General features: G+C 34.9%; 2 protein-coding genes and 1 non-coding gene across 16 annotated transcripts; 1 reads left to right on the top strand and 2 right to left on the bottom strand.

Moving 5' to 3' along the window:
• Positions 1-100: 100 nt before the first annotated feature.
• Positions 101-4,141, bottom strand: LOC103948500 (mannose-6-phosphate isomerase 1). Its single transcript, XM_009359535.3, is given in 6 exon segments — positions 101-362; positions 364-618; positions 731-997; positions 1,086-1,298; positions 3,175-3,342; positions 3,488-4,141. Coding segments are annotated over 6 exon segments (1,329 nt in total). The 5' UTR covers positions 3,851-4,141; the 3' UTR covers positions 101-299.
• A 10,095-nt stretch (positions 4,142-14,236) lies between these two features.
• LOC103948498 lies at positions 14,237-20,027 on the bottom strand. Its single transcript, XR_007251611.1, has 10 exons — positions 19,788-20,027; positions 18,745-18,840; positions 16,423-16,507; positions 15,782-15,904; positions 15,632-15,656; positions 15,456-15,539; positions 15,305-15,334; positions 15,107-15,212; positions 14,917-14,981; positions 14,237-14,476 (listed from the first exon to the last, which is right to left on the bottom strand). It is a non-coding gene; the product is annotated as an uncharacterized LOC103948498 (transcript).
• A 90-nt stretch (positions 20,028-20,117) lies between these two features.
• On the top strand, positions 20,118-24,536 carry LOC103948496 (armadillo repeat-containing protein 7). Of its 14 annotated transcripts, XR_007251613.1 has the most exons (10): positions 20,124-20,262; positions 20,774-21,068; positions 21,183-21,222; positions 21,585-21,658; positions 21,793-21,886; positions 22,027-22,109; positions 22,446-22,653; positions 23,028-23,097; positions 23,636-23,714; positions 24,205-24,267. XR_007251613.1 is itself a non-coding variant. In XM_048566403.1 (8 exons), exons 2-8 carry the CDS (start codon positions 20,997-20,999, stop codon positions 24,259-24,261), a joined length of 537 nt encoding a protein of 178 aa, XP_048422360.1. In that variant the 5' UTR covers positions 20,118-20,262; positions 20,774-20,996; the 3' UTR covers positions 24,262-24,536. The 14 variants fall into 14 exon arrangements, 7 of the variants coding, with proteins under 7 accessions (XP_048422360.1, XP_048422362.1, XP_048422361.1 ...); XR_007251618.1 differs by lacking the exon at positions 23,028-23,097 and having other exon boundaries at positions 20,120-20,262; positions 22,446-22,562; positions 24,205-24,536; XR_007251617.1 differs by lacking the exon at positions 23,636-23,714 and having other exon boundaries at positions 20,120-20,262; positions 22,446-22,562; positions 24,205-24,536.
• The last annotated feature ends 3,235 nt before the right edge of the window (positions 24,537-27,771 follow it).

Raw genomic sequence — 27,771 nt, 5'->3', positions numbered from 1 at the left:
GACGAAGACTATTAAATTTTATGCTGAGTTTGATACTTATTTAGTGGCTGGTCTATTGTGTCACAAACGATTTAAATGGATCTTTTTATAAATAAAAAAAGGACTCAAATTGATGCATTTTTTATTCCGTATACTTCTTACTACATTTCATTGCACACCAGCACAGGCATTCTCATGACAGTGCTAATATTATTACTACATTTATTACATACGCTTATTGTAAAAAAAATCAAAAAATACAAAATTCATAAATTATGTGCTTTGCACTAAAGCTAAGGTGTGCAGCTGTGTAACGAAATTCACGAGGCTTGGAAGAACATGCTGCTCACACCCGCTCGGTATATCTGCAACTCGGATGCGCCATGTTATGCGAATCCGAGTGTTTGCTGGTGCGAAAAGAACGTCTCCTTCTGTAATTACATCACCTTGAACATTGCTTGCATACATGATTCCCTCCCCGAACGTGACCACAAAAATCGAAGGCCCCGGGACTGCAGGGAACTCTGCTGATTCTCCCTGCGGAAGTTGACAGCGATCAACCTCAAATTCATCGAAAGGTGGGAGGTACCTTGTCACATAAGGACCTATTGCAACTCCTTGCAGGATGTCAGGATACCCCTGCAAAAGAAAATATATCAAATTTCGGACATATATGCAAAATGCAAGGAAACTTCGCACCGAGCAAGTAGACATTAAGAGTGAATTCCACGGCGAGGATGCTGTATTTTACCTGCTTGTATGACAGCATTGAACAAAGCGTTTGAACATCCATATGCTTCGGAGTAAGGCCAGCCCTCACTACATTGTCCGAGGTTGCCATGCACTCAACGCACTCGCCAAATATGTAAGCGTGAGGTTCATTAGCTCCAATGTACAGCGCTTCGCCGGGATTAAGCTTCACATGGTTCAAGAAGAAGGCAGATATAACACCCACATCAGTTGGATATTGCTTGACCAACTGCAACACCAGCTGTTCCTTCTCTGTCAAAAGCCTCGCCTGCCAAAAAAGCAAAAACAGTTACAGAAGAACTTGCCCTTAAAAACATAATTTGACAGTTACATTGAAGAAAAACACATCGACCAACCTGACTTTCGACATGTAAACGATCTTTCATTTTCGTAACTACTGTGGTTATCATCTCTTTGCTAGCTAACATGAGGTGGGTGAAAAGTGAACGCAGAGCAGACTTTACTTTCTCCTCCTCGTCTAGATCAGTGATTCCGGATACTTTTTTTGCTTCTTCACTGCCAACCAGTTCTTCAATCTCAGGGACATTATCAAGCACAACTTTGAGTTCCTGGAAACAAAAAACGAAAATTGTAATTAAACCTGTAAATTATAAGTAATTATAATTAATTATAATTAGTTGGTATTGCCACAGAGATCCCAGCAGAGAAGGCAATATTCCTTTAGAGGATAAACAAATGGGAAGAAAAAGGTATCCTGGCGGGAAATTCTGAAAGGCAGAAGAAAGTAACACTACACCTGCTCTTGACCTCAATTATTAAATATAATCTAAGTTTAATTAAAGAAATAGCAGTTAAAACGTCCACTATGATGGAATCCAATATTATGGCAGTGGAATTTTTAGTTGCATTATGATTTGAAGGTTTAATTTATTTGACGAGCGTCGGAAAGTGTGTCAGTAAATGTATCAATTTTGTCGCTTGTGTGTACAAATATCTAGTAATATGACTATTTAGATTTGCTGACATATTCTTTAATATAGATAATGTCCACATATAATAGTACGGGCTCCTTTACAGTAAAACCTCGATAAATGAATGTTCAATAAAATAATAACCTCAATTAAATAATAAAATCTTTTGATCCCAACTCGAATCTAAACTACGTGGTAATAAAACATTCATTGTCAACCAAAATTATATGAAATTACCAATTTAACCATTTAATTAAAATGAAACATGAACAAGAAATACGGGTATAAATGTAATTTCATACAACCAAAATTTTGCCTTTTTTTTTTTTAATAAAGTCTGATCTACATGTAATTCTAACATATCTCTAATTTAAAACTTAAAAAAATAAAAAAATAAAAAGTAAAGCCTCTCCCCATCTATCACCCTCTTCTCTCTCCTTCTACTTCAAAAACAAATTAGTGTATTAAGATAATACTCTAGCTAAATACATAAGATAATAATTTCTCTTAAAATTCTTTAATGTCCAGGGAATATATAAAATAATACTCATAATATATACTTAGAAATCGTTTACTTAAAAACTTCTATTTTCTTAGTCCAGCTCCTCTTCAAAATATGCATCTAAAAAGAAAAATAAAATTCTTTATAAATTAATAATTATTCATTTATCGATAAGTTAATAAATTATTTATTTATCAATATAATAATAACTTCTTTCAAATAATAAATTTTTTAGTCCTCAAATTATTGATTTAAAGAAGTTTTATTGTATATTAAAGAGTGTGATTCTAATATTGTTAATTGTTTTTACCAATTAAGGCGAAAATGGTTTGATTCCTAAACAGTTGGAATGAGAAAAGGTAATTTTTCAACTCATTTGGAACAATATCACTCTCTGCCCTTATAGTCCTCAATAATTCTAATTTTGACCAGGTAAATGGCCAATTATTCAATGGACCCCATACAAGATTACTACTCGTTTTGTTTAACGACAATGCCAGCGAGATTAAAATTTTAAATTATTTTTGTAAATCACGTAATGTGATAGTTGATGGTTTAACTTTTTTTTTTTTTTAAATTATTGAAAAAAGAGCTTAATAATCAACCGTCCCATTATATGAATTACAAAATACGATTTAAAAATTAACCTTCATAACATTTCTTTTGTTTAATATCAAAATAAACCCAACAAAAGGAGGCACGCAAACATTCAAAACTCAAAAGTGTTAATGATTGTCATGAAAAGACTCAGCGACCAAACGAGTCAAGCCGACCCAATGTTTTGGGAAATTATGTATCCCAGATATATCCCTTATTAGTATCTCTCATCATTCGCTCATGCTCAAACAAATAAGACAGCTTGTGTTTAGAGAGATTATAAGACTGGAATATACAGTCAATTATATGTTAGAGTTTGTTAGTTAAAAGCTATCTTCAGATTCTTGTCATTTTCGAAATTAAATAAACACGAATCAAACCTGAAATTAATAAAAAAAACATGAAAATCATTACCTTAAGATTGATAAAACCACAAAGAGCCTCAAAGTGTGTAGTAGCAAGGGCCATCTCAGGCTTGTGATTAGCATCCTTGTAAACATTTGGCATCAACTTGTGCAAAATCTTGGCCAAATCCTTATCTGGGTGTGCCTGTATTGACAATGCCTTTCCCACAGAAAGCACCTGAAAACCACAATAAACACACAAACACCAAACAAAGAAAACTCCACACCAGAGTCCACACCCCCAATTTTTGGAACAAACGCAATCCCAAAAAAAAAAAAATTTAAATTTAAAAAAAAAAAATTAAGGGATAAAAATGGAGTACCTTGAACAGAAAAGGGAGGTCAGAGCCCCATTTTTGGATCACCTTCTCACCAAGCACATTTGGGTTTTTGGAAACCCAATCTTTGAGAGATGTAATCTCGGACCCAATTGGGAAAAACCCATTATTCTCATCCGAATTCCGAATCAAAAAAGAAGGTCCGGACTCATGGGTTCCCATCCAAAATTCAGCATATGATTTTTCTGGGTTAATCCCAGAATCAGAGTTGAAAGCAGAGAGCCTGGCCACTTGGGAATCATGACCCCTCTTCCCCCAATCGTAGTTTTGAACGGAGCATCTCAGCCGCTGAATCAAACCCGCTCTCTGGTTTTGGTTCTTCATTGACTTCTTGCCGACAGAGTCCATGAATGATTGGACAATTCGGTCGAGTTGTTATAATAAAACTGCTATCGTTTCGCCTCGGCCTTCGGGGCTATTATAAAGAAGAGGGAAAAAGGGGAAACAGAGTGTGTGAATGAAGGCTAAGAGAAGTGAATGGAATGGGAATGAGATGCGCATAAGATGGTGGTGGCCATGAGGGAGGGATTTGAAGAAGAAGTTGCTGCTTTTATAAGTGTTGAAAAGGGAAGAGAGAGAGAGGGAAATTTCTTAGAGAGAGAGAGAGTGAAGGGGAAGTTAAGAGAAAGAGATCAATGAGGAAATTGGCAGTGGGGCCTACACTGCCATAAGTCTCATGACTTTGCCCACAAAAAGTTTCCAGTTCTCCTCTCCCATACTCTGTCATTCTTTCCCTGTCGGATTAAATACTTGTTGCGTTGTGCAGTTGCAGGAAACTTCCTACACTTCTTTTTTCTTACGATATTTAACCGTCAATCACTCGTTTAATAGTACTTATTTACGTATAAACGGTGTATTAAGTTCGACACTTATTATTATCGAGTTTGATACTAATTTATTTTAATAATTTGAACGAAATTTAACATGCTTAATGTAAAATATCCACTTGTTTTGTAAAAGTAGTTTTTATTATTTTTTAAAACAATTACACAGTTTTGGATTGATTTAGATCAAGAAATAGTTGTTGTATTTGGCTTTTGTCAATTACACGTATTTGACGGCAAAAACTATTATGTTCTGTTCTGTTCTGTACTGCAATACAATGTCTCAATGAAATTTCCATATTTATCATTATTTAATGAATTTTAGATGTGTTGATGGCGATCTATGGGAATATGTTGTTGGAGGAATATATTGCGTTTATATATGGTAAAAAAGAATGATTTTGTATAATATTCATTAGATTTTTTCTTATAAAAAGATTCGATTAATTGATAAAATTTAACAATACAACAAGTATGCGTGCAAGAATAAAAACGCTATTGGTAATGATCTTGTTATAGTAAAGAGTGACGAAAATCATTCAATGTAAATTTAACAATACAATAAGTATGCGTGCAAGAATAAAACGCTATTGGTAATGATCTTGTTATAGTAAAGAGTGACGAAAATCATTCAATGTACCAAACATAGTAACGATCTTGCTATAGTAAAGCACTACCTTGATACCTCCATTGGAAAATTGCCAAAATGGTGTTGTCTTTTCAAAATAAATAGTTAATATCAAGATATTTTGTTTTACAAAAATCAGAATATTCCAAAATTTGTCCGGATCAGATTTCTCGATTCTCCTTCGATATTAACATTATCAATTCTCATTCATACTATCCAATGTAACATAAATCCATCGAAGAGTCATAACTTTAACTTGTAACACAGAAGTGTAACCAATCAAAAATAAATCGATCATTAAATTTAACAACTTTATTTTAGCCGTAACAAACAAAAGAATTTTCATTATCAATATTAAGAAGAAATTAGGATGAGATTTATGAAGGTGGAATGTGATTGATAGTTTTGATAACGTCTAAGGTTGGTAGTGGATGGTCGGTATGAGAGAAAAAAAAAGAGTAGGCAGAAAGCCACGTTAAATACGATGACATATTTAACTTACGGCCACTATTCCAACTGAGGGCGTCAAATCGTACAACCCCAATTTCGACAAAACAACAAAAGCACTTGGACTTCCCGCAGGACGGTTGCGAAACCAAGAACGCAGAAAAAATTTTAGTTATTACGGAAATATAAATGGTATATCATGTTTTTTTTATGTAAGTAATGAAAATTTTTAATTTTTAAGTTATTAATCTTTTAACATACATATCTCATAATTTATATAGAAATACGTAATGTACCGCCTCGTGTGACGGTCACACTAAAAATTCTCTATTGTTATAGAAGCCAATCGTCGGTGGATTTCTATGTTGACATACTGGGCCCCACGTCATAATATGCTTTACAATGATTGATAAACACCCATATGTTACCCGTGGCCTTTTTATGCACATATATTTTTCATACTATAATTGTGCTATCTTTCTAATATAGATATGGTCAACCAAAATATATTAGAAAGATGGTATAAATGTAGTATGAAAAATGAAAGATTATTTTTTAGGCAGCATTTTTGTTTACTATTCTCAAATGGTAATAATGCTCATCCTACTTATTATCACTGAATAATTTTAAAATTTGAGATTTGTGTATATCATTACACATGTTTCGAAATTTAAACTCATTCAATAGAAATAAATAGAATGTGAGCATCACCGTTACTAAAGGGTGCTGAGCAAGAATATTCTCATTTCTAAGACTATTTAATAAATTTGATATGACAGTTGATGATTAGACTCATTTTTTAATGATTTTAGGAAGAAGTATAATTATCAGCCGCCACATCAAAAGATGGTCTCTCTAGCATGCTAACATTTATAGAGAAGAGTAATGCCAACAAACATCTCGCTTACCTTTTCATTTCAACCTTCTCATTTCTCTTCTTGTCAAATGTACTTCACTAGCACTCAAATTAATTTTGCATGCTAGTGAAAGAAACGTGACAAGAGTAAAACTGAGAAGGTTGAAATGAAAAGGTAAGTACGTAGATTTCTAACACTCCTCAACATTATAAATGGAGAAAGATTACATGACACGAGTTTATTATCACAACGACGCCTTATGCTAAGGAAATAAAAAGGATGTGTAGTTTATGTATTATGTCATTTTCATTGATAAGAGGCGTTACTTAACAGTATATTCGTATCATGTAATTTATTCTTGTGCAAACGATTTTTTTAGATCAAAACACAAATGAATAAAAGCTTGACTTCCTTTTAATTTTCTTGAGATTTTCTTTTCTGAGATTTTAAAAGGAAGCCGTGATCTCTGTTATGTGAGTTGTATAGTCACGTGGTGTGCTTTCACGTTTCTACGTCAAAGCAGTTGGGCACCATTGCTCCCTTTCTTTTTGGTCGCAAACTTTGGCTCCACTTGTTGCGTTTTGAACGGGAATCGCATGAACTTTGTCTCTGAAGTCGTATTGGGCAAGTTAGAATTTAATTGGGGTTGGCCATTTATCAGGCCAATTGGGCCTAACCAACAACAAGAATTAAAAATCGAATGTCCATTTTAACAAAAAAAATGTTGACTTATGTTCAAAAGGTGGTTGTTTTTGGGAATACAAACTATTGATAAGGGACGAGTCGAAACTTTATATGACTGGTTTTTTTTCAAGATTAAATCTTCTGTATTTATTTTTATACGGTATTTATGTGGTTTTTATTATTGATTGACATGTATTAAGTTTAAAAAAAAAAAAGTTAAGCTTATTAACATGTGTCAATTAATGATAGATGCAACAGAGAGATCACACACAAAATGAATGCAGAAGATTTGAACGGTATAACTGTGACTTCTACATCTACGCGTAAATGAGTCTCACCATGTTATGGTATAAAATTTTCTGAGGGCAAACGATAGCAAATTTAATTGAGAAATAAAGCATTACAATCAGCAAGGGGAAAATCATGGATAATATATGAGAATTTTTCAAATCAAAAACTCATGATCAGAGAACAAAGCCAACTTGGCCAATCAGCCAGTTGCAAATGAGCAAAACCAACATTGACATCCTCGCCATTAAGAATCAAGGGAGACGAAGTGATATTACTACTTTAAGCTACACCGAAGGGGATGAAAAGGGTTTAAAGATGGGATGCAATGGTTGAATAGGAAAGCCCTATTTACCACTCGCTTCCACATTCACTTTTAGGCGGAGTCCAGATAGTAGGGGAGGATGAATGCTAGGTTTTGTCGGTAGGTTGGAATTGAAAAAAAAAAAAAAAATTGCAGACGAAGGCTGGCAGCTTTACGAAGATCAGCTAGGTTGTCATATTTGCCCTCCCACAAGGAGTTTTTAGCAGTCTAGATGAAGTGGACAATCATCATCAAAGCATCCATAAGGCCAATCATCACTAGCAACCTGGAGCAACAAATCTTGTATGGAAAATATGAGGAAATTATAAGGGTTAATTTGAAGGGAAGATGAAAAAGACGTGTTTAGTAAATGGACATTCCTTGAGCACATGCGGCATGTCTCGGGAGAGGAGTCACAGAAATACAACAATCATCCACGACCACGTCTTTCTTCGCTAAATTTGCTCGATTGGGTAGGAAGAATATCCGAGCAAACTTTCTACAAACAGACTTTGACCTTGCCAAGATCATTCACACACCAGGTTAGGTTGCTCGCCATATACTAGGGATAGAGCCTAACAAAATGGAAGAAGCACCAACAAAATTCAACCCGTTCACCACTTTGTAAGCACTATCAACATAAAATAGCATTTCGAATCAAAATGCCAAATTAACATGTCCGCCAACCTACTCGTAAGTAACACAGTGATCTGGATGATAAATGGAACAATCCTTTTTGAATATGGTGCAGAATCACAAAGTCACCAACCTACTCATCAGACAACAGTGATATCTCAAGTGTGAGGATTACTTTCATTAGTGCAACTAATGTTAACTCTTCACATGTAAGTAAAACTCTATACAAGAACTTGATCGCATTCATCGTACTCAATCTTTTTTATGCACATACACAGTTGTCTTAGTGTTCCTACATTGATGGATTGGTATGAGTGGATATATATTGTGTATTTTTATATATCCACTCCATATATCTCACAAATCGGGAACAATTTTTGAATAATCACGTAAAGGACAAGGTCTCTACAATCTAACTTATTTAGATTTCTCCTAACCCTTTAGGATACCTCCTTCTTATGTTTATAAATTTGTTATCCGTGACCTAATATTTAGGATTATTTGGTAATCCTATAATTAGTGGTCTTGCTCAAATGATTAGTTTATGGACTAATATCGTCCTAAAACTTTATCATCTCTATGATTGATTTTTAGGGCATACATCCAATACTGCGTGTGGATAAAAATCATAGTTCCTTATCTAACCAGGCAATCCACTAAGAGAAATTAAACATCCAATCGAGGAATTCTCAGCCAAATTCAATTACCTAGATCTGTCTAAGCAGCAATTTGATACCACAATGCAACCTTCTTTCTTCTCATCAACACTCAGTTCATTCATCACAAGCACAACACTTTATCAACTCGAATCTTCATCATGCGCTATGGATTCTTCATATGAAACAATGAATGATAAAGAAATGCAACCATGGATTTAAGATTAGATTTAATTTCTTCAAGAAACACATTCAATCTTGAATAAACCATATTAAATTAATTCACTCATACGTGAATGGTTGATTTGATATTATATTATTTTTGAAATTAGAAAATAAAAAAAAAGGAAAAAAAAAAAAGAAGAGATTTGATTGAATTTTTAGTGCAAAAACCATGATTATCTGAAACAATCTACTAGCAACTGTATAGCAAGGTAATAAGAATTATAAGATATTACATGACAACAGCTATGCAAATAGACATATATATCATGACGTAATGCTTCAAGTTCATATAATTAAATCAAAAGTTTTAATAAACATGAAAGATTCAAAACAAAAACTGAAAACCCTAGTTTTGTAAGTCGATTACAACACAGAAACACGCAGATTTTGATGTCGGTCGTTAACCTTATTAAGTTTCAATTGTATAACTAAGGCTATGATACTAATCCTTATTAGTTCATACACGTTAAAAAACAAACTGATAACTAACCTGAGATAGTCGGAACAGTCATAGCAGTTGAGTTAAGTAGAGAAACCTTCACATTCAAATAAAGTGTTAATCACAAGAGATGAGAAAGATCTATTAGGGCTTAGGGTTTATACCGGAAAAAGAAGTGCGAGAGTTTTCCGAGAAAAGGAAGAGCAAAAGGAACGTAAGAGGCAGCAAAAATGAAGGAGCAATGCTTCAAAGTCCCTCGCAGGCCCCCAACATTCCCATACTTGACGTTGATCGGACACAGTATTGACATGGAATATTGGAAGCCTTTGAGGGAAATTGAAAACTTCTCCTATAAACTCAATCTCATCAACTTCACTAATTTCCATTCGACATCAAACCTTCACTCCATGGGTTTATATATTACTGAAAAGTCTGAAGTTGCTTCTGAAAATTTAAAAGCTGACAATCGAATCCAATCTTTAACGAATATATATATATAACTAGCTAGGTTTCTTTCTTTCTGCTGTATCAAATCTCAATCACAAATAGTTGCAGCTCAACAAAATATAAAACAGGCAAAATTTTACACCTTTGACTTCGCGACAGTTCATGGATACTGACTTCTTTTAGATCACTGTAGTCAAAATTCGTTGTTTGGAGAATAAAGGTCGACTCATTCCCTCTCCCAAGGGTCATGGGAATTTCTTCTGTATACATGCACACACAGCTATGGAATGCTGTTTAATTTGCCCATGTGAATCAATCCAAATTAAATGAAATAGTTAGAGACCTGAAAAACACAATAAAAAGGAGAGAATTGCGGCTTTCTCATCCACCTATGTTTGGAATCCATGAAATAATTTCATATGATTTAGTTTTAACCTTCAACTGATGAAGATAAGGTCTCGTTTGGCAGCTTGGACTGTACCGACCATTTCAGTCGGATATGATAAATAACCGTCAGATAGTACTAACTAAATTAGTCGAGCGTTTGGTGTTGTATCAGATTAATCTATATGTCGAATAATATCCCAAACTATAATATTTAAAAAAAAATTAACAAAATAATTGATGTTAAAATGAAAATTTGATGATAAAATAAAAAATCAAATTTCAAAAAATTATAAAAGATAAAATGAAGAAAAAAAAGATAATAAATAATCAATCAAACATCCATTACACCAACCAAAAAAACTAGAGAAAAGAAGAAACAAACCTAGGTCGCCCAACGATCACCACCGCCACCATACTATTGATAACAATGGTGGAAATCTCAATTCCTAAGAATTAATTCATTGATAAGAATTATGTTAGGTACTCAAGCCCAAGGGAAGCCGATGTGGGATCATAACATCACACCATCCTTCGAAAGACCCGACGCCCATGACGTCCCGTTAAGGTTGCCCTTTCCAGGTTGCCCCCTCCGTAGGATCGGGACCTGACACCCACGACGGCCCTTACTCTGGTGGCTTTTACTCTTAACGACAGCGCACCCTTTGATCATCCCAAACAGAACGAAGAAAAACTTTGCCAATCCAATAAATCAAATTGAGACAGAAGGTGAAGAAGAGAGAAGGCTGGTGGAAATCTCAAATCATTGCCATAACTTTCAGTTCCAAATTCAAAGAGGTGGAGGAAACGAAGGAGAAGGGTGGCAATGGAATCTTTGGATGGCCAATCCAGTCTTTATTTTTTCCATGGCTACACTTGTTAGTCCTTTGATTAGATCTAGTCCATGGGGAGGACGTCAGGCCATCTCCAACCGATGGCTGACTCGTTTTAGCCCTCTGGCCTTCCAAGATTCTCCAAGATATTAATATTTTAATGAATAGTACGAGGCCATATTTGTCTCCGTCTTCAACTGACGGCCAAATGGCTTGTTTTAGTCCTGTCACGAAAAACCATCTCCAACCGAGGGCTAAAGGGTCATAGGGCCAAACATAATTTATTATTTAAATTTAAAAACTACAACAACTTAAATTAAAATCCAACAACTTAAATTTAAAAACTACACCGATAACTGGCCCAAAAAACCAAAAAAATTAGAACTTCAATTTAATGAATGGTTTAGGTATTTATAGGAAAAAAAATTAAAATTTTTAAGAATTTAAAAAAAAAAAAAATTGAATAAAACGGCTAGCTGACTAGCCGTTGTATTCAAATTTTTTTTTTCCAGCAATCTTGTCGGTTATAACCGACAAGAATACATTTAATTTTTAATATACATATATTCCTGTTGGTTATAACCGACATGAATGCTGTATTTTCTGGCCAGCCCTGGGCTGGCTAGCTGGCTACTTGCAACCAGCCCTCCAACCCTCTAGTCCTCTCCGATTCTGTGGGGCCCTCTTAGATTCCACAGGCCTCTGGCCTAGCCCTTGATTGGAGACGTTTTTCGGGCTATTTTCGACCCTCTGACCCTCTGGACCCTTCGGTTGGAGATGGCCTCACGACGATGCACAACGAGCGAGAGATTGTTGGACAAAAAATAAAAAACCCAACTAATAATACCAAGGTTGTGGAGAGGATAGATAAGCAAGCGTATGCCGTATAAAACTGGTGGGTCCAGATTAATTATCCGATGACTATTTAGTACATAAACGCACCAAACAATTAGCTTCGGATTATTAGTACTATCCGGTTTTTTATACAAGCTTCCAAATGAGGCCTAAAGATACTAAACCTAGGAAGAAACATTATGAAAAGTCAATACAAGGCACTTGCTTTTGTTATATTGATTCTTTAAATTGGTGTAGATCAAACTTGAAAGTAGGTGAATGATTTTATATTGAGGGGATCGGAAGGGCATTATAGATGAAAGGAATTTATTCGTTCTAATCTTACCATTTTGGGGATTGGAATGAAGTAACTCAGTTTCTACCTTCAAATTGAAGATAATTTTTTCATTTTTTCCTTCAACACACCTTGAATATAATGAATTATCGAATCCAATCCGAGACACCCTATATATCCCACTTAAGAGTCCCCTATGTTGTCCCACCCCCTTTACATCCAAATGGGTATTCATTCGACTACTGAAGAGAAGATAATCAAATGCACTAAATATTCGTAATGTACAGAGTTTTGATTTGATATGAATTTAGTTCATGATCACCTTTTAGTGCTTTTAATTCTATGCAGCCAGTTGTAGAGCAGCGTGTGATTGTAATCCATAAAGAGGGGATCGATAGAGAGATTACAGATACATCGAAAATTATAATGTATTGTGCTTGTGTCGTTTGAAAAATAATGAGTTAGATTTTTTTGAGATAATTTTACGTGTGAAATAAAAGTTCACTACTATGGCAATAGATAACATATTTATGATGAATAGTCAATTTGTTTGATTCATATTAAAAGTTCAACAATTTTGAAATTAAATGAACTTTTGTAGAGACGATAGTTGTATTATGTATGTTGTATGGTAAAAGGATCCATCGTCATTATGAGAAATAACTTCTTCTATGTGAGGTGTGACATCCCACATCGCCCAGGGTAGTGATCCTTAAATGTATATTTCCATCCCTACCTAGCACGAGGCCTTTTGGGAGCTCACTGGCTTCGGGTTCCGTAGGAACTCCGAAGTTAAGCGAGAAGGGGGCTTGAGCAATCCCATGATGGGTGACCCACTGGGAAGTTGCTCGTGAGTTCCCAAAAACAAAACCGTGAGGGAATGGTAAGCCCAAAGCGGACAATATCGTGCTACGGTGGTGGAGCGGGCCCGGGAAGTGATCCGCCCCGGGGCGGGATGTAACATGAGGAGCCAAGCAATGTCGCTAGTTAAATCCTTTGGCGCGTTCATGTTGGCGTAACACTTTGGTTGGGATATAAGAATACAAGAACACAAGTATACAATCATAAATAGGATATAATAATAACTCCTAAACCTAAGAAGGAACAGTTTCCTTGGATGGCAAGGCTCCTTGTCGAACATATTCTTCTAGTATTTTTGCTTGTGTCCATTCTGATGCCTTTGTTCCTCCATGACCTTTTTATACACAAGGGTTTATTTGTTTGGCTCTTATATGCAAGATAACTTTTTTTTGCTCTTACATTTATCTAAAATGGCTTGTTTTCCTTAAATTTGGTGTGGCATGGCTCCCTTTTGCAGACGGTTCCAGCTTCTTTGCTCTTGGATTTTCCTGGTCTGCTTGGCTCCAATTTTGGATATGTGCATTTTGTTTACAAGTTTGTCTTACACTTTTAATTTATGAATCCTCTAAACAACCGTAGGTTTTTATTTTATTTTATTTTTAAATTCAATAAAACTCTCACATACTGTAAAGTAAAAATATGGCAATAAAGTCAACTTGCTAGTGGCCAGTTTTATCCAAAGCAGTTAACCCAATTATGCTCCACTTGCAAGGTCAACTACACTAGTTGGTAGAGAGCATCTCGGAGTAATCGAAAGGCTTGTAAAGGGATGACCAATATAATTATTGGAATTCTTGGAGAACCGATTAGATATCCAATGGCTCAATTGATTAGACATGTTCACTGTAATTTGTTTAATTAATGTCATTCACTAGTACTTGGAACGGGGGATTCAGTCCGTCACATCAACCTTAATTTGAGACTCATTTGTACAAGAAAGGCGGTTATCATGTTGTCAATAAATCTAAACTTTTTTTTACCATTTCAATGATTCTCCAACATCAAGCATTGGCCAAACCAATTTCAAAAAAAAAAAAAAAAGAGATGGGTTGGAACAAACCAATTTCAAAAAAAAAAATGACGGTCTATATGTTTAGAGGTATAAAAACTTCACATCAATATGTTTAAATCTTTGTTATGAGTGTAAAACACCAGTACAAACTTTACAACAACTATTAGAGTATAAGAGTAACCCACAATAACAGGGTTGAAAGAATCAGGTGTGGCTAAAATGCCATGAAACCAACTACTCATCAAGGAAGAGTGGAAAAAAATAAGTGAGAGCTGACTCTCCGGGGGGATATGGGACGACTGATACAAAATCTCCAGGACCTGAAAATTGTAGAGCAGTAGAGATGTTGGAAAAAATCTACCTTCTAATTACAATTCGTCTACGAACATGTTTCCCTACGATTCATCTAGCCCTCTGTTAAAAATATCACATACGCACATACATATGCAGCTTTCCACAAAGAACTCCATTCCATTGTCTTCGGGGTCTGCTGTTGGCTTCTCTAAATGTTTGTTAGAATAGGATTATCTTCTATGTTTATCGTTAAACTAATGACGGAATTCTTTTTTATTTTTTATTTTTTAATTTTTATTTCTTATGTGTTTATACATATAAATCTACAAGGAGAAGAATGCCTTTGTTATTCCTGATTTGTTTCGGTGTAAATTCTAATGCATGACTTTGTACCTTCATTATGTATAAAATAAATCTCCTCAAATATACACATGTAAAATCAATTCCGTGAAGAAGGAGACTGTACCTCACGATAGAATGACAAGCCCTAGATACACCGATGCAGAAAGAAATATAAACGATATCAATCCCCTGCAAATAAAGATTATTATGTTATGAAAAAAAAAACGTCAATTCTTTATCATCAGTACAATTACGTATTTTTTGATAAGGAATTTCATGTTTCTGCTTTGAGCTTGTCATGCTATATGGCTTACCATATCACTCCCCATCCAACCCCAGTACAGGGGCACGGGCAAATTTCTGCAAATTTTTCAGCATCACTGGAGTTGACCCTCCTAGATATTAAATCATCATATATATCTGCGACAATTACAGTCAAGTGATATAAAATCTGCAATTTAATGTTCAGAATAGCTAACATATAGATGTTACGAATGATCACTGAGAATTACCATAAACTGAGAACAAACTGTTCATCACACCTGCAATTTCAATGTAAAATGTAAGCAACATTTTATTTTGCACACATGAGAAGTGACAATGATGCAGAACTAAGAAGAACTTCATCTCAGAAAGTAAAGATTTGAAAAGATAAGAACATACCAATAAAGAGAATGACGTAGCGAAGAATACGGACTTTAGTTAATTCTTGGAGAACCCATACTATAGCAAGGAATACAATAAATCCTGAAAAGACTCATCAGTAAGGATCAGTAACATCTGGAAGTATGTGAATAATATAAAACTAATACATATTGCACGCATGTGAAGCTACTCACCAATACAAAGTCCTCGAAGTGTCCACTGTATAAAACAATAGAATTTAGAACGCAAGAGTGAAGAAACTAAGATCCTGAAAGCTCTAATCAAAGAATATGAGAATGGAGCTAAAACATTATTGTCTGCGTAACTTTACTGAGCTCTCTTACATTTTTTGCCACAAAAAGCACAACTAGCAGGGCAACGCCAAGACAACCAGCAGCAATTCGATGCAGTTACGAGATTTGTCGATGCAAGTATTAAAGCCATTCCCCAAAATGATGAACCCAGATCTGGATGCAGAAAGAAATACGAAACAATGAGAACCGAGATCTGGATACAACTCATAACTATTTAGTTTACTACAAAGCCAATTTTAATTAAGACCAAAAAGAAAAATACATATTTTTGAAGCCAGTATGGTTTTCATGTAACACTGGGATGCATGAAATATGAACCCATGAGAAACAGTCCTACTTTAGCATCAGATGCCATGTTCAGTGTCAGCACACACAATTCGGCTTGTGTCATAAACTGAGACACATCTTAGACATGCAAATATTGAAGATGAAGACAAAGTACAAAGTGACAAACTGAGGAGGGACAAAAGTTTCTGAACGACAAATGCAAGTGTGAGAAAGTGAGAAACTTATACTGAGGAGCTATGTATGCTCAAATCCAGAAGGATACTCATATCATGCTAAAAAACGTCAAAAATTGCATTTCAAAGCCCATTATTTATGTCTCGTAAAGTATAAAAATAAGGATACATTGCAATGAAAAATAAAGTTTAGGGAACAAGGTGTAGTACATCCTGCAGGCAAGATCAACCAATATATACCACCACGTGTTTGTGTCACCCCACCCTCATTCGCATGAACCTGGATGCCCTCCACCTACAAATTGATTCAAACTATAAAATCCATTAAGTGACATGGGAACTGCCATAGAAGCTAAGGGCATTTAATGTAGGGGTAGGTGGTAGCAAGTTAGCAACATGTGTTTTTGTGTATGTCAGTCTTCAAAAACAGAAACACTTAGTAAGCTGTGCTTAACATTCACTATCAGAAAGCTTCAACTATTGAGAGTATAACCATTTAGAAAACCTATGAGATGCCAAGGCACAGGAAATATACAGGAAACCGTAAGAAAATGATAAAACAAAAGCATAATAATAATAATCAATAATTATGATGATAAGAATTAAAATAATATTAGCAACAATAGTAATAGCGAGAGTGAATACTATTAAAGACATGCAACATTCCAACTTGCTATAAGCTTTGACAATGAATAGCTAGTGCAACAAGACACATACATTTGGACTTTCTCACTTGTAGAGTAGCATAAATCGTATGTTCCTTGTCAACAATTTAGAGCTGTTAATTTTCTCTTACACTATTTAAACAACTGAGTCATGATCTGACATTCAAAATAAACTAGATATAGCAAAATTCTTTGCTTCAAACTGTTGCTGATTCAAACAGACTGGGCCAAAGCAGAACAAGCTTTAGTCCGCTGATAAGCTTGTCTAGAAAAGTAAATTGCGAGCCATTGATCAACCTTCTAAAGAGAATATTGTAAGACAAGCGAGGAACATTTTCAGCTAAGGATCTTTTCAATCCCATGATGAATTAAGGACTTGATAAAACAGAATTCAGTGTAATTGTGAACATGTGTTTAAACTCAAACTCATGCAACATGAGACGTGAATTCTTACATAACAAGCAAACAACTTTGGAAAAAGTTTGAAAATAACAGAAAATGAGTGAGAACCTTGCAAGCTTGAAGACTAAGAAAACTTTGAACTTGAAAAGGATTGTGTGAAATGATATTTTTGAATGCCGTTTTAGCTGAGAAGCTCTGTTAAAGCCTAGTGACCAACAACATTGTCTAACAATTTGTGAGATTATGATCATATCTGATTTTCCTTGGGCTCTTTTAACCATCCCCAAACTCATTCATTGCCCTAATGTTTTCAAATTATAACTTCCTTCGGCCAGCTCCCTCATCAAGGCTTTGTTATCATGGTTCCACACACATGAGCGAATTGAGCCCAAGGACAAAACAGGGCACAGAAAAATAGGGAGAGAACAACAAAATACGCTGGTGTAGACATATTTACTTGGAAAAGTAGACATATTTACGTAAGATATCCTAAAATATGGTGTAATAATTCAACATCAGAAATTTAAAACCTAGCATAGCAATGTATAAGATCTTTGGCCCCTCCAAATGTTGCTAATTGGTTTGGATTGAATGCTCTACTTCTATCACAACCGAGAGCATCAGCGATCAAAGTAAACAGAACAGGCTAATACCCTGTATTCTATTGAATAATGAAATTGGGTCTCAGATTGAAGGATGCTGACTTGATCACTTGAAGTTAAAATGGATGTCCTGACTTATGAGGACTGTGGTGATGATACATAATGATGGTTTTTATGAAGAGGACAAGGACTGGTCAAAGAACTACAAGATCTGAGTTCTAAATTAATGGTTAGCAAAGCTGAGTTCACTCAGCGAGAGTGAGTACTCCAAAACTGCATAAAGAAATTCAGTGAAAACACTATATAATGTAAGGCCTGGTACATTGAACCACCAGTCATTCAATAAAACAACAGAAGGCCTGGTACATTGAACAACACAAAGAAATTCAATGAGGAAATAACACCAAGGCTAAAGAAAATGAACACTAAATCTTATTTGATTGTCCAAACTTTGTCCATAGCTTCTCTACAAAGTAGGGTCATGCGGAAAATCCTCCAGCCCTAATACAATAAGGAAACCTTCTATAGAAGATTAGTTTCTTTTGATCTAATGAAAACTCCACAAAGTAAACAGAAAAAATGATTGCCCTTGGATCCTTGACTAGGATACTGGCGTCACAACATGATACTGTGTCGGTTAAAGATCCCTATTACCTAGCTTGAAGTTGTGAACAAGTGAACCAATTACATTTTATATCTGTGCACTTGTGTATAAACTATCACCAAGAAAGAAATATAAATGATGAACTGGAGTCCTTGAAAATAGATATTTGTATAAGAAAGCAACAATTCTTTCCTTTTCAGATCTGACCACATCACTGAAACAAGAAAGGAATAGAAGATAAAAAATACTTTCTTCTTACCTTGCCACATGTGAGTATGCAAGCAATTGCATGGCTTGCTTCATGCAAGAAGACCGTGATGAGCTTAAAAGGCGTGAGTAATATTGTCCTCCAAAGCTTTAACAGTAAGAACAAACATTTAGATCAAAAGGCTAACTGGATCGAGTCAGTGCCAAACTAACAATGAGATTGATTAAAAATTAAAATTAAAAAATCAAAAAATCATGCAAGATATATCTAGCCAACATAACATGGCCTTTCTACAGATCATATAAGTGAGTCCATGTTATTCTGCTATATTTATATCCTTCCCCAATTCATCAAATCTCTTCATACAACCTCAAACAGCACTCTGAATTTTCCCAAATCCACTAGGTGGATTGCTAATGATTTTATCGACGAGAGCCTCTAGTTACACATGACCAAACCATCTTGGTTGCATGTTTTCATCTTTCCCTGATTACCAATCCCTCATTTACACATTGATTCTAATATAAAGTAGATATATTTCTGCTCTTGTTTGACCATTTAATGAAAAAAAATAGAAACTTGTCACAAAATGTTATTTCCAAAGTGACATTTGGTTTGCAGGGAAAGGAAAAGAACAAATCTTGTAACATGTTAACAATATTACTCTAAAACAAATAATGTCTTATTTTGGAAGCTACCATCAAATCCTAACCAAATGGTTATTAAGCTATATTCTAATCCAACACATAGCTTCATTCATATATTTCTAAGCTAGTTAGCATAAACACCGGTGGAAAATAAAATTGGGGTTTCGGAAATCAACTTAATTAGTCCAAAACCATTAAAACTAACAACAAATTGCTCAGAAAAAAAAAAGAAGAAGCAAAAGAACAAATGATATCTTTGACCTCAACTTTTCCCTCTTTTTTCAAAATCCCGATTCAACAATCTGGTCAACAAGTCGACTCAACCCGCTTAACTTTGAAGTTCAAGAAACCATAACAAATACACCGGAAAGACCAATCGTAAGCCTTGTTTCTACAATTTTAGTTTGTGTGAATTGAAAAAACAAAGAGAAAGTAGAGAGCGATTACCGCGAGGATGACAACGGTGAAGACTCCAATGGTGGCCAAGAAGACGACCTGGTCATGCTTGCAACAGCTCTTCAGCTCCCAATTCGGCATTCTTCAAATCCAAGACTTCCGAACCAGCTACCCAGAAATCTCAGATGAGCGTTGGCTGGGAGTCGAACGTTCGGGCAGAAAAGGTCCTTCTTTTTGGTTGACAATAAAGGTGGCTGTTTTGTCCCTTCCCTTTTTACATCCCAATATTTTAATATATACAGAGACTACAGTTGGTATGTTCTCATTGGTAGAAAGACGTACAGCGCGTGTACAGCACTTATCTTATGTAAAAGAACCGTGTCTTCTTCTTCCCTACTTTCCACAGCCGCGTGGCCCGCCGCAACCCTCCTCTGCAGCCATTATACCAGAGCTTCGAGTTCGAGGGGTCCCCGGAGGACTTCCCAAGCCAGTTTCCAGGTCGCCGGACGGTCCCGGAACCACCCTGGTACGTCTTTATATCCGCCCAGTTTCCAGAGCTTCTAGTATTCTGCAAATTACACTTTTTATTTATTTATTTTGTTCTATTGTCACATGCTTTCAGATTCTGATTGCATAAATCTTGCGCCGTAAATCTGAACTATAAGACAAATTTAAAATATTAAGACATTCATTAGTACCGAAGAAAATAGACAAATACGGTTTTGCTCAGAGACACTAAAAAATTACTCTTTAATCTAATACTCATATGGTTTCGGACTTGGATGATTTTTGGTAGCCATGATCTTAGACTGTTTGATTGTTAAATATATTACGAAATGACCTCACAAAATGTGTCTCAATGAGAGTGATGGAGTGTTGGAAGGAGACTAGGCGTTGTGGCTGCTTTGAGGTCTAATGTCATTCAGTTTATTAGTAGTATTCAATTTGAGGTTCTGGTTTGTTGATGTGAATGTGAATTCATGAAACTCTAACGGCATCTTCGTTCATCATTTGCTTTCTTGACTTCCCGTCACTAGTCCGATTCATCTCCTTCGATTAAACTGCAATTTCAAGGCCTTGAGATAAATCGATTTCCAGTGTTTTGAATTCGTCTGCAAGGACGAATATTGGTACGGCAGCAGTGTGGCAAGGTTCTTGTACCTCGTTCCACTAGACGACTTAGCAAGTCACCTTCAAAAACACAGGGACTTTATATTCCCATTCCATTGAGTACCACACCACAAACAAACTCGGGTTATAATGTTTACGAATGATCGGAGGCAAGAAGAGCGAACTGGAAGATCTGGAACTCCAAGGCTGCAATACCTTCAGGTACAACAACACTAATCCTTTGTTTAAAAGGAAATGGTCCCATCTAATTGTGTATGCATTAGTTATTGTTCTTTTTACTCCATTCATAAGGTCTCTCATTCCTTTTTGTTCCAGGAGTTGGTGACTCGATTTCAGAGTACAACTGATGATGAAGGTACGCTACGCTTTGCTGCTCGTAATTCATGTTTGCCTATGGTTTGAGGCTTTATCATGCTTTTTCTAGCTCTCTAGTTTGGATACATTGGCGTTTGTTTTCTTTAGGTTCTCTTGAGTTGCGCCACACTTTCTTCAGTGATAATTTATGTGCCTTCTCGGATGTTTGTGGATCCTCATAAGTGATAACGCTAGCAGTAGAATTTTTGTTGTTGGCATGGAAATATTTGTTTAGGCTTGTTAGTAATTTGTTATTAGTAGGAAGAGTACAAGGCTATATTTTAGAATTCTTCTGATGAGTCAATGACATTTGATTCATCTCATGGTTATTTTATCAACTATCATCTGTTCAATTCTTTACAGAGGCAAAAGAGAAAATTGTTGCTAATTTGGCAAACTTTGCTTATGATCCTTACAACTATGCCTTTTTGCGCCAGGTATACAAATAATTCGATATTGATTTTGATTTTTGTTACCGTTTTGATGTTGAGTTGATTTGTCTACAAAAGACAATTTAACTGATGTTTCCATGACGGTTTTGGCCTGATAAGGATTTTATGATTACAAACAGCTCAATGTGTTGGAATTGTTTGTGGACTGCATAACTGAACCAAATGAGAAGCTGGTGGAATTTGGTGTAGGAGGGATATGCAATTGTTGTGCTGGTAAGTCTACCTATCTAATCCCTATGGTGATCCTGTATAATTGGTCTGCTGCTATTAGTTTTTAAGACAACCATCTAGGAAGCATCTATCGATAGTGTGTGTGAGTTTTGTGTTTTGTAACTAAATTTTTTAAGATGCAGATCCGGCAAATGCTGCAATTATCGCTCAGTGTGGAGGAATCTCTCTTGTTATTCAATGTTTATCAAGTCCAGTCAGAAACACTGTAAGTAGCTGCTTGAAATTTGTGCGCGTTTGTGAATTTTCTGTTCTGAGAATGTGATTTGAAAGTTGGACCTGATCAAGTCTTATAGAACAGGAACACTAACACAATTAAGTTGGAGCTTATTGATTCTTATAGAAATGGAGGAATATCGAATTATGCCAATGTGACTTGGGATTCTGTACTTGTATTTTTTCCTAATTGTACTGGTTTAAAGTGATCCGTGCTGGTCAAACTATTATACGGCACCAATGTTTAGGTCAATCAACATGGTTATTAGTGTTTTATAAGGAAACTCAGTTTTTGATACATTATATTGAAAATTGAATTGATTGTTAGGTGAATTATGCAATTGGATCCCTATATTATCTATGCAACGCATCTAACAAGAAGGAGATTATAAAGCCAGAGGTGGTTGATGTCATGAAGAGATATGCTGCAGCTGGAGCAGTAAATGTCAGTTTCAGTAATCTAGCCAAGGCATTTTTGGACAAACATGTTTCTGAAAACAACTTGAAGGCTAAGTAGTTTTTGTTATTTGATTAAGGTATAATGCATGTTGATTATTGGTCTTTGTTAACATTTCTTTCTTTTTTTTTGTTTTTTTTGTGTCGTCCTGAAAACTGTTTACTTTTGTTTTTGCGTAGTTGGTTTCAGCATCTTTATCTAAGGACTTGTATGTTTTTTTACTGTGGAACGTATTAAGCAATACCCCCTTGAACTTTAGCCATGTCGCCATGTCTGAAACGGTTCATGAGTTTATTTACTCTTTCGCGGAAGATGTTCGTTTTGTTTTTAAAAATGTTTCTGAGGAGAGTGCACAATAAAGAATTTGTATTTGTTCATTTTGTCCAAATAGAGATTTGGATGAGTGGAAGATGTTCATTTTGTTCTTCACTTTGTTCCTCTCATCCAAATCAGGAATCCCACTGTTGACGACGAAGGCCAGGACAAGATATTCTTCCACTCTCTTTAGGATCCACTGGACTTAGTAAGTTTAATCTAGAGTCTAATTTCTAATAGTTTCCATTTTTCATTCTCCTCCTTTCTCGTTTGATTTCTTCTAGGGTTTGATGTGTTTATCCTTATATTCGGTTCTCTGTATTTTTGTTTTTTTTGTTTGTTATTGTGATTGATTATGCTTGATTTATATGCTTTTGGTCTGATTGTTCTTAATTTTTTTCCCTGCCCTACTCTGTCCTTTTTCCAAGATAGAACTAATAAAAAGTCCCTCACAAAACTCTTCTTTTTTTTTTTCAATTGAAAAACATGGTAGATATTAAGGACAATTTTTGTATCATGAGGACAAAAAAAAAAGTCACATTTCGTGAGGGTGACTGGTTTATTCTGAGCCCTGTTGGTTATTCGTTTTGGGAATCAATTGTTTCTTATTCCAAATGTTTGTGTTTCATCACAAGAAATACTTTACTGAGGTTAGTTGTGGATCCAAATTTGCAAGAGCAGCATTCCAAATTACTTAATCTTCTTCGAGTAGTCCATTCTTATCCTGACTTTTAGTGTCTTTGAAGAATATTGACTAGATAGAAGGCTTGAGGTGAGGGTTGTGTCGTCATTGTGGAGTTAACATATGAAGATGCAAGAAACAAGGTTCGTTTAATTTCTTTGACGATATTCTTAAGTGCCCAATCAACCTTTCTTATTGTATGTGACATAGTGATTATAACTTTTGGTATTTGAGGAATGAGACACTCCAATTTACTCTGTTAGGTATATCGAGCAAGAAATGACTGATTCGATGAGGGGGGAAATTGTGGAAATTTAGGGTTTGAAATTCCATCGAAATAGGTAGAATTTTGTCAACCCCAAGTAGTTTTTCGATTTTTTCTTTTGCAGTCCAAAGCCCTGAAGCACCCAACGTTTAAGATTAGACGCCCCAAAAGAGGAAATTGTAGTTCGAAGCTTGGGATTGGTTTCTTTTTTCGTTTTGATATTTTCTTATAAAAACTTCACACATGGTTCTTCATTCTTGTGTTGCGTCAGGTAGTGTTATTGCTTTGGTTGTTTCTACCATTGTTCTTGGTTATAATCTAATGAAATGCAAAGTCAAATGCAGTTGATTGCCCTTTTCTTGCTACAGGTTCTCGGAACACATACAACAACGATTCCACCAATAAGAAGAGAAGAAGGAAAATAGGACCAAAAGAAGATTAGGGGTAAACAATGATTCAATCATACAGAGAGACAAACACAAAATTTGAGTTGAAGTGATGATGAATTGCTCGATAACCATGCATTGATGTTAACTTATGATTTTGAATATCTCGAGAAATATCACTAGCATCGTAGATTGTATATTTTTACATGTTCGTGTGATTTTTGTTTGGTTATTTGGGACACCAATACAAATTTGTGTCATTGACAACAAGTACTATATAAGTATATATCGACAGTTCTAGTTTTTGCCGTATATATCAAAGCCTATCGATAATACAACATTAGCATTTAGTAAAGAGTTAGCTAGTCTGAGCTTTTCCATGTACATCTGTGTTTAGAGATTTCTTGAATTCGAAGAGCAATCGGAGAACTTCCGGCACGCTATGTCTCTCTTCGAGGATGAGATGGACGGAGTGGACAGAATTATTGAAATTCGGTGACTGGTAACCGAGAGATTTTCATAGAGAATTGAAGAGTGCAGTGTTTTAGGTGCTGGGTTGGTATGTCACACGATGAATTTTGTTGGAAAAATAAGAACATGTAAACAAATAACCAAGCAGATAAAATTAAAAATAAACGGTCTAAAACTCTGATACATACTATATTCTTGGACATGACAGAAAAACCAAACCCCAAATTCTAATCACCTCTTTGTGGGTCATGGTCCAGCGAAAGGTAGGGTCAATGAGGTGAGTTAGCTCAACAACCACCTTCATACTTTTCAGTTGCTTTGTTATTCAAGCAAGAAACATCAAGAAAAAAGAAGATAAAATGCCTTGTCTTTGTGACAAGAGAGAAAATGGCTTTAATTATTTGTTTATCTTTAATTTACTTTCTAATTTTAGCCACCTGCCATGTGAGCAAACGCTAAAAGAAGCAACAAACCAAAGAAAAAGTGGTCATGACAAGTAAATGATCGTGACTATATCTTAGATAGTTCATTACGACCTTTTTATTAATATTTTTAAAAATTATTTCAGTTACAGCCACAAACACATTATTAAAACTAAATAACGTTTAGTAACGAACTGTCACTAATATACATTTAGTTACAAAAAAACTTTCACGTCGTTACCAAATATTATGACTAAATCTAAATGTCCACTTTCTTGTAGTGAAGGCAACAAAACTGTAAGCAATATTTGTTGAATAATTCAAAAACGTGTTTGAGATCTCTATTTGAAATTTTAAACATTAAAATTGTAGGTGAAGTAGAGTATCTAAGAGGTGATAAATCTAACTTCCGACTGTTATCATAGGGTTGATGATTATGTCCAGGAATTTATCGTGTAGAAAAAAGGGTAGAAGAAAAATGCTAACCATCTTATCTCATCTCATGTATAAGAGTGAGTAAAATAGTTAGGAAATTATGCACACCCTTTTCCCACTTTTTCCTTTTACGTGTTTGTTTATTTCTGACATTTAAATTGAATAAATTAAAAAAAAAAAACAATGGACAAATATAAACATAATTGTTCACAAAAAAGTTGATATGATACGGAAATCATTTTCCTAATAATTGTTCCACTACATAATAAATAATAATTGAATAAATTCAAGAAGAATCGAAGAACAAATGTAAACATAATTGTTCGTATAAAAGTTGATATGATACAGAAATCATTTCCCTAATAATTGTTCCATTACATAATGTATAGTCTTCATTTTTTGTACAATGTGAATTCTGTGTCGATGAACCCGTATAACCAAGTGAAGGTTTTCCTAAGTAGAAGAATAGAAAGATAACGGATTAAGAAATAAATCTGAATTTTCTTGCTTGAGAAATTTGACCGCGTGACATTATATTATTTTTTAATTATATATTTTTGCGTTTGTTCTGGTGATGTTCTTCCAGTTGATTGTACTGTTTTTAATAAAATACAATCACTATTGTATTTACCAAAATAAAATATATTTTGCGTTTTATGTCAAGTAATATTATTGAAGTAATATAGTCAAGCGGTATAATTATATTACTTTGACTTTACATGCAGTTTCTTTAGAGCTCAGCAGCAACACTCAAGAAGATGGGGCACCGTCACTGAAATATGTCAATGGTTTTACAAAGATGGTACAACGGCTTACCATTAGCCACACAATTGCGGTTCTTTTAACTTGCGTCTTGCCACCGACTTGAATAATATTGTCAGATTTTTATGATTCTTGAAATTGACTATCATCATCAATATAGTCTTTGAAATTGAAAATCAATTAATGTAGTTCTTGAAAATAGGTGTCGCAAATCAATGTAGTTCTTCCATCACAATTCTGCTAAAAATTCCGCTAAGTATTGATGTGGCATATAAATGGGTCCCATAAGTAATTTTTTTTTCTCACAAATGACCCTTGAAATTGATCCGTGACATCAAAATAGTCCCTAAAATTGACCTGCGGTGTCCAAAATAGTCATTGAAATTGAAAATTGATCAATGTAGTCCCTTAAGTACGTGTCCCAAATTAATGTAGTTATTCCGTCACAATTCTGTTAAAATTTCTATTATGTGCTGATGTGACACATAAATGGATCATACAAGTCTAATTAAATTAAAAAAAATTATAAATAGGTTTAATAATTTAATAGTTAATAAAAAGTTATGAAGCCAAAACCCAGTTCTGCAATCACCTTCGATCCCAGTCCACATTCCTCTACTTCCTTCGTAGCCTATTCTCTAAAAAAAAAAAAATCTCAATACACTCATTTTTACACACTTTAACACCCTTCACTGAATTGAACTTAGATCGAGATCACTTTCGGTGAGGGTCAATTTCATTGTGCAACCTAGATCGACACACTTCGACACATTTCAACACTCTATTCGGAGTAGGTTCTACTATAAGAAAGAAAAAAAAATTCTATTGCGCAAAAAGGTATTTAAACAACTTTTTAATTAATTATTAAACCTACATCAACACATAACAAATTTTTTTACAGAATTGTGTCGGAAATATCATATTGATTTGCGACACCTATTTTCAAGGACTACATTCATCGATTTTCAATATTAGAGACCATCTTAATGGTGTGGATCAATTTGAAGGACCATCTTGATGTTATGAGTCAATTTCAGTGACCATTTGTGATAAAAACCCGTAAATCTTGTGAGGCCCATTTATGTGCCACATCAGCACTTAACGAAATTTTTAACAACATTATGACGGAAGGATTACATTGATTTGAGACACCTATTTTCAGGGACTACATTAGTTGATTTTCAATTTCAGGGACCATCTTGATGGTGAGTGTAAATTCCAAAGACCATTTGTGATAAAAACCCTAATATTGCCTATTAGAAGTGGAACCACTCAATATATGTTGTAATTTAATTTTTTGATATGAAAATTTGGTATTCTTCAACATGCTCCCTCATGTGAAACCACCAAAAAGTGGATCACAGGTGACATCAATCATTCAAGCACAAAATCTAGGCAATGTAGTGAACACGATAATTCGGGCAAAACAAAATAAAAATCCAATTCAAGCCTAGTAAAA

The sequence above is a fragment of a genome, unplaced genomic scaffold (assembly GCF_019419815.1).
Source record: "Pyrus x bretschneideri cultivar Hongxiangsu unplaced genomic scaffold, Pyrus_bretschneideri_v1 Contig41, whole genome shotgun sequence".
NCBI lineage: Eukaryota > Viridiplantae > Streptophyta > Magnoliopsida > Rosales > Rosaceae > Pyrus > Pyrus x bretschneideri.
The sequence above is the reverse complement of the archived record's forward strand: the minus strand, read 5'-3'. Positions and strand labels throughout refer to the sequence as shown.

Excerpts from the sequence above, each read along its gene's own strand:
- LOC103948496 (XM_048566400.1), top strand. The coding sequence starts at position 20,997 with ATGTTTACGAATGATCGGAGGCAAGAAGAGCGAACTGGAAGATCTGGA. Across the intron at positions 21,659-21,792 it reads ACTATGCCTTTTTGCGCCAG|CTCAATGTGTTGGAATTGTT; the intron begins GTATACAAATAA and ends GATTACAAACAG. Across the intron at positions 21,887-22,026 it reads GATATGCAATTGTTGTGCTG|ATCCGGCAAATGCTGCAATT; the intron begins GTAAGTCTACCT and ends TTTAAGATGCAG.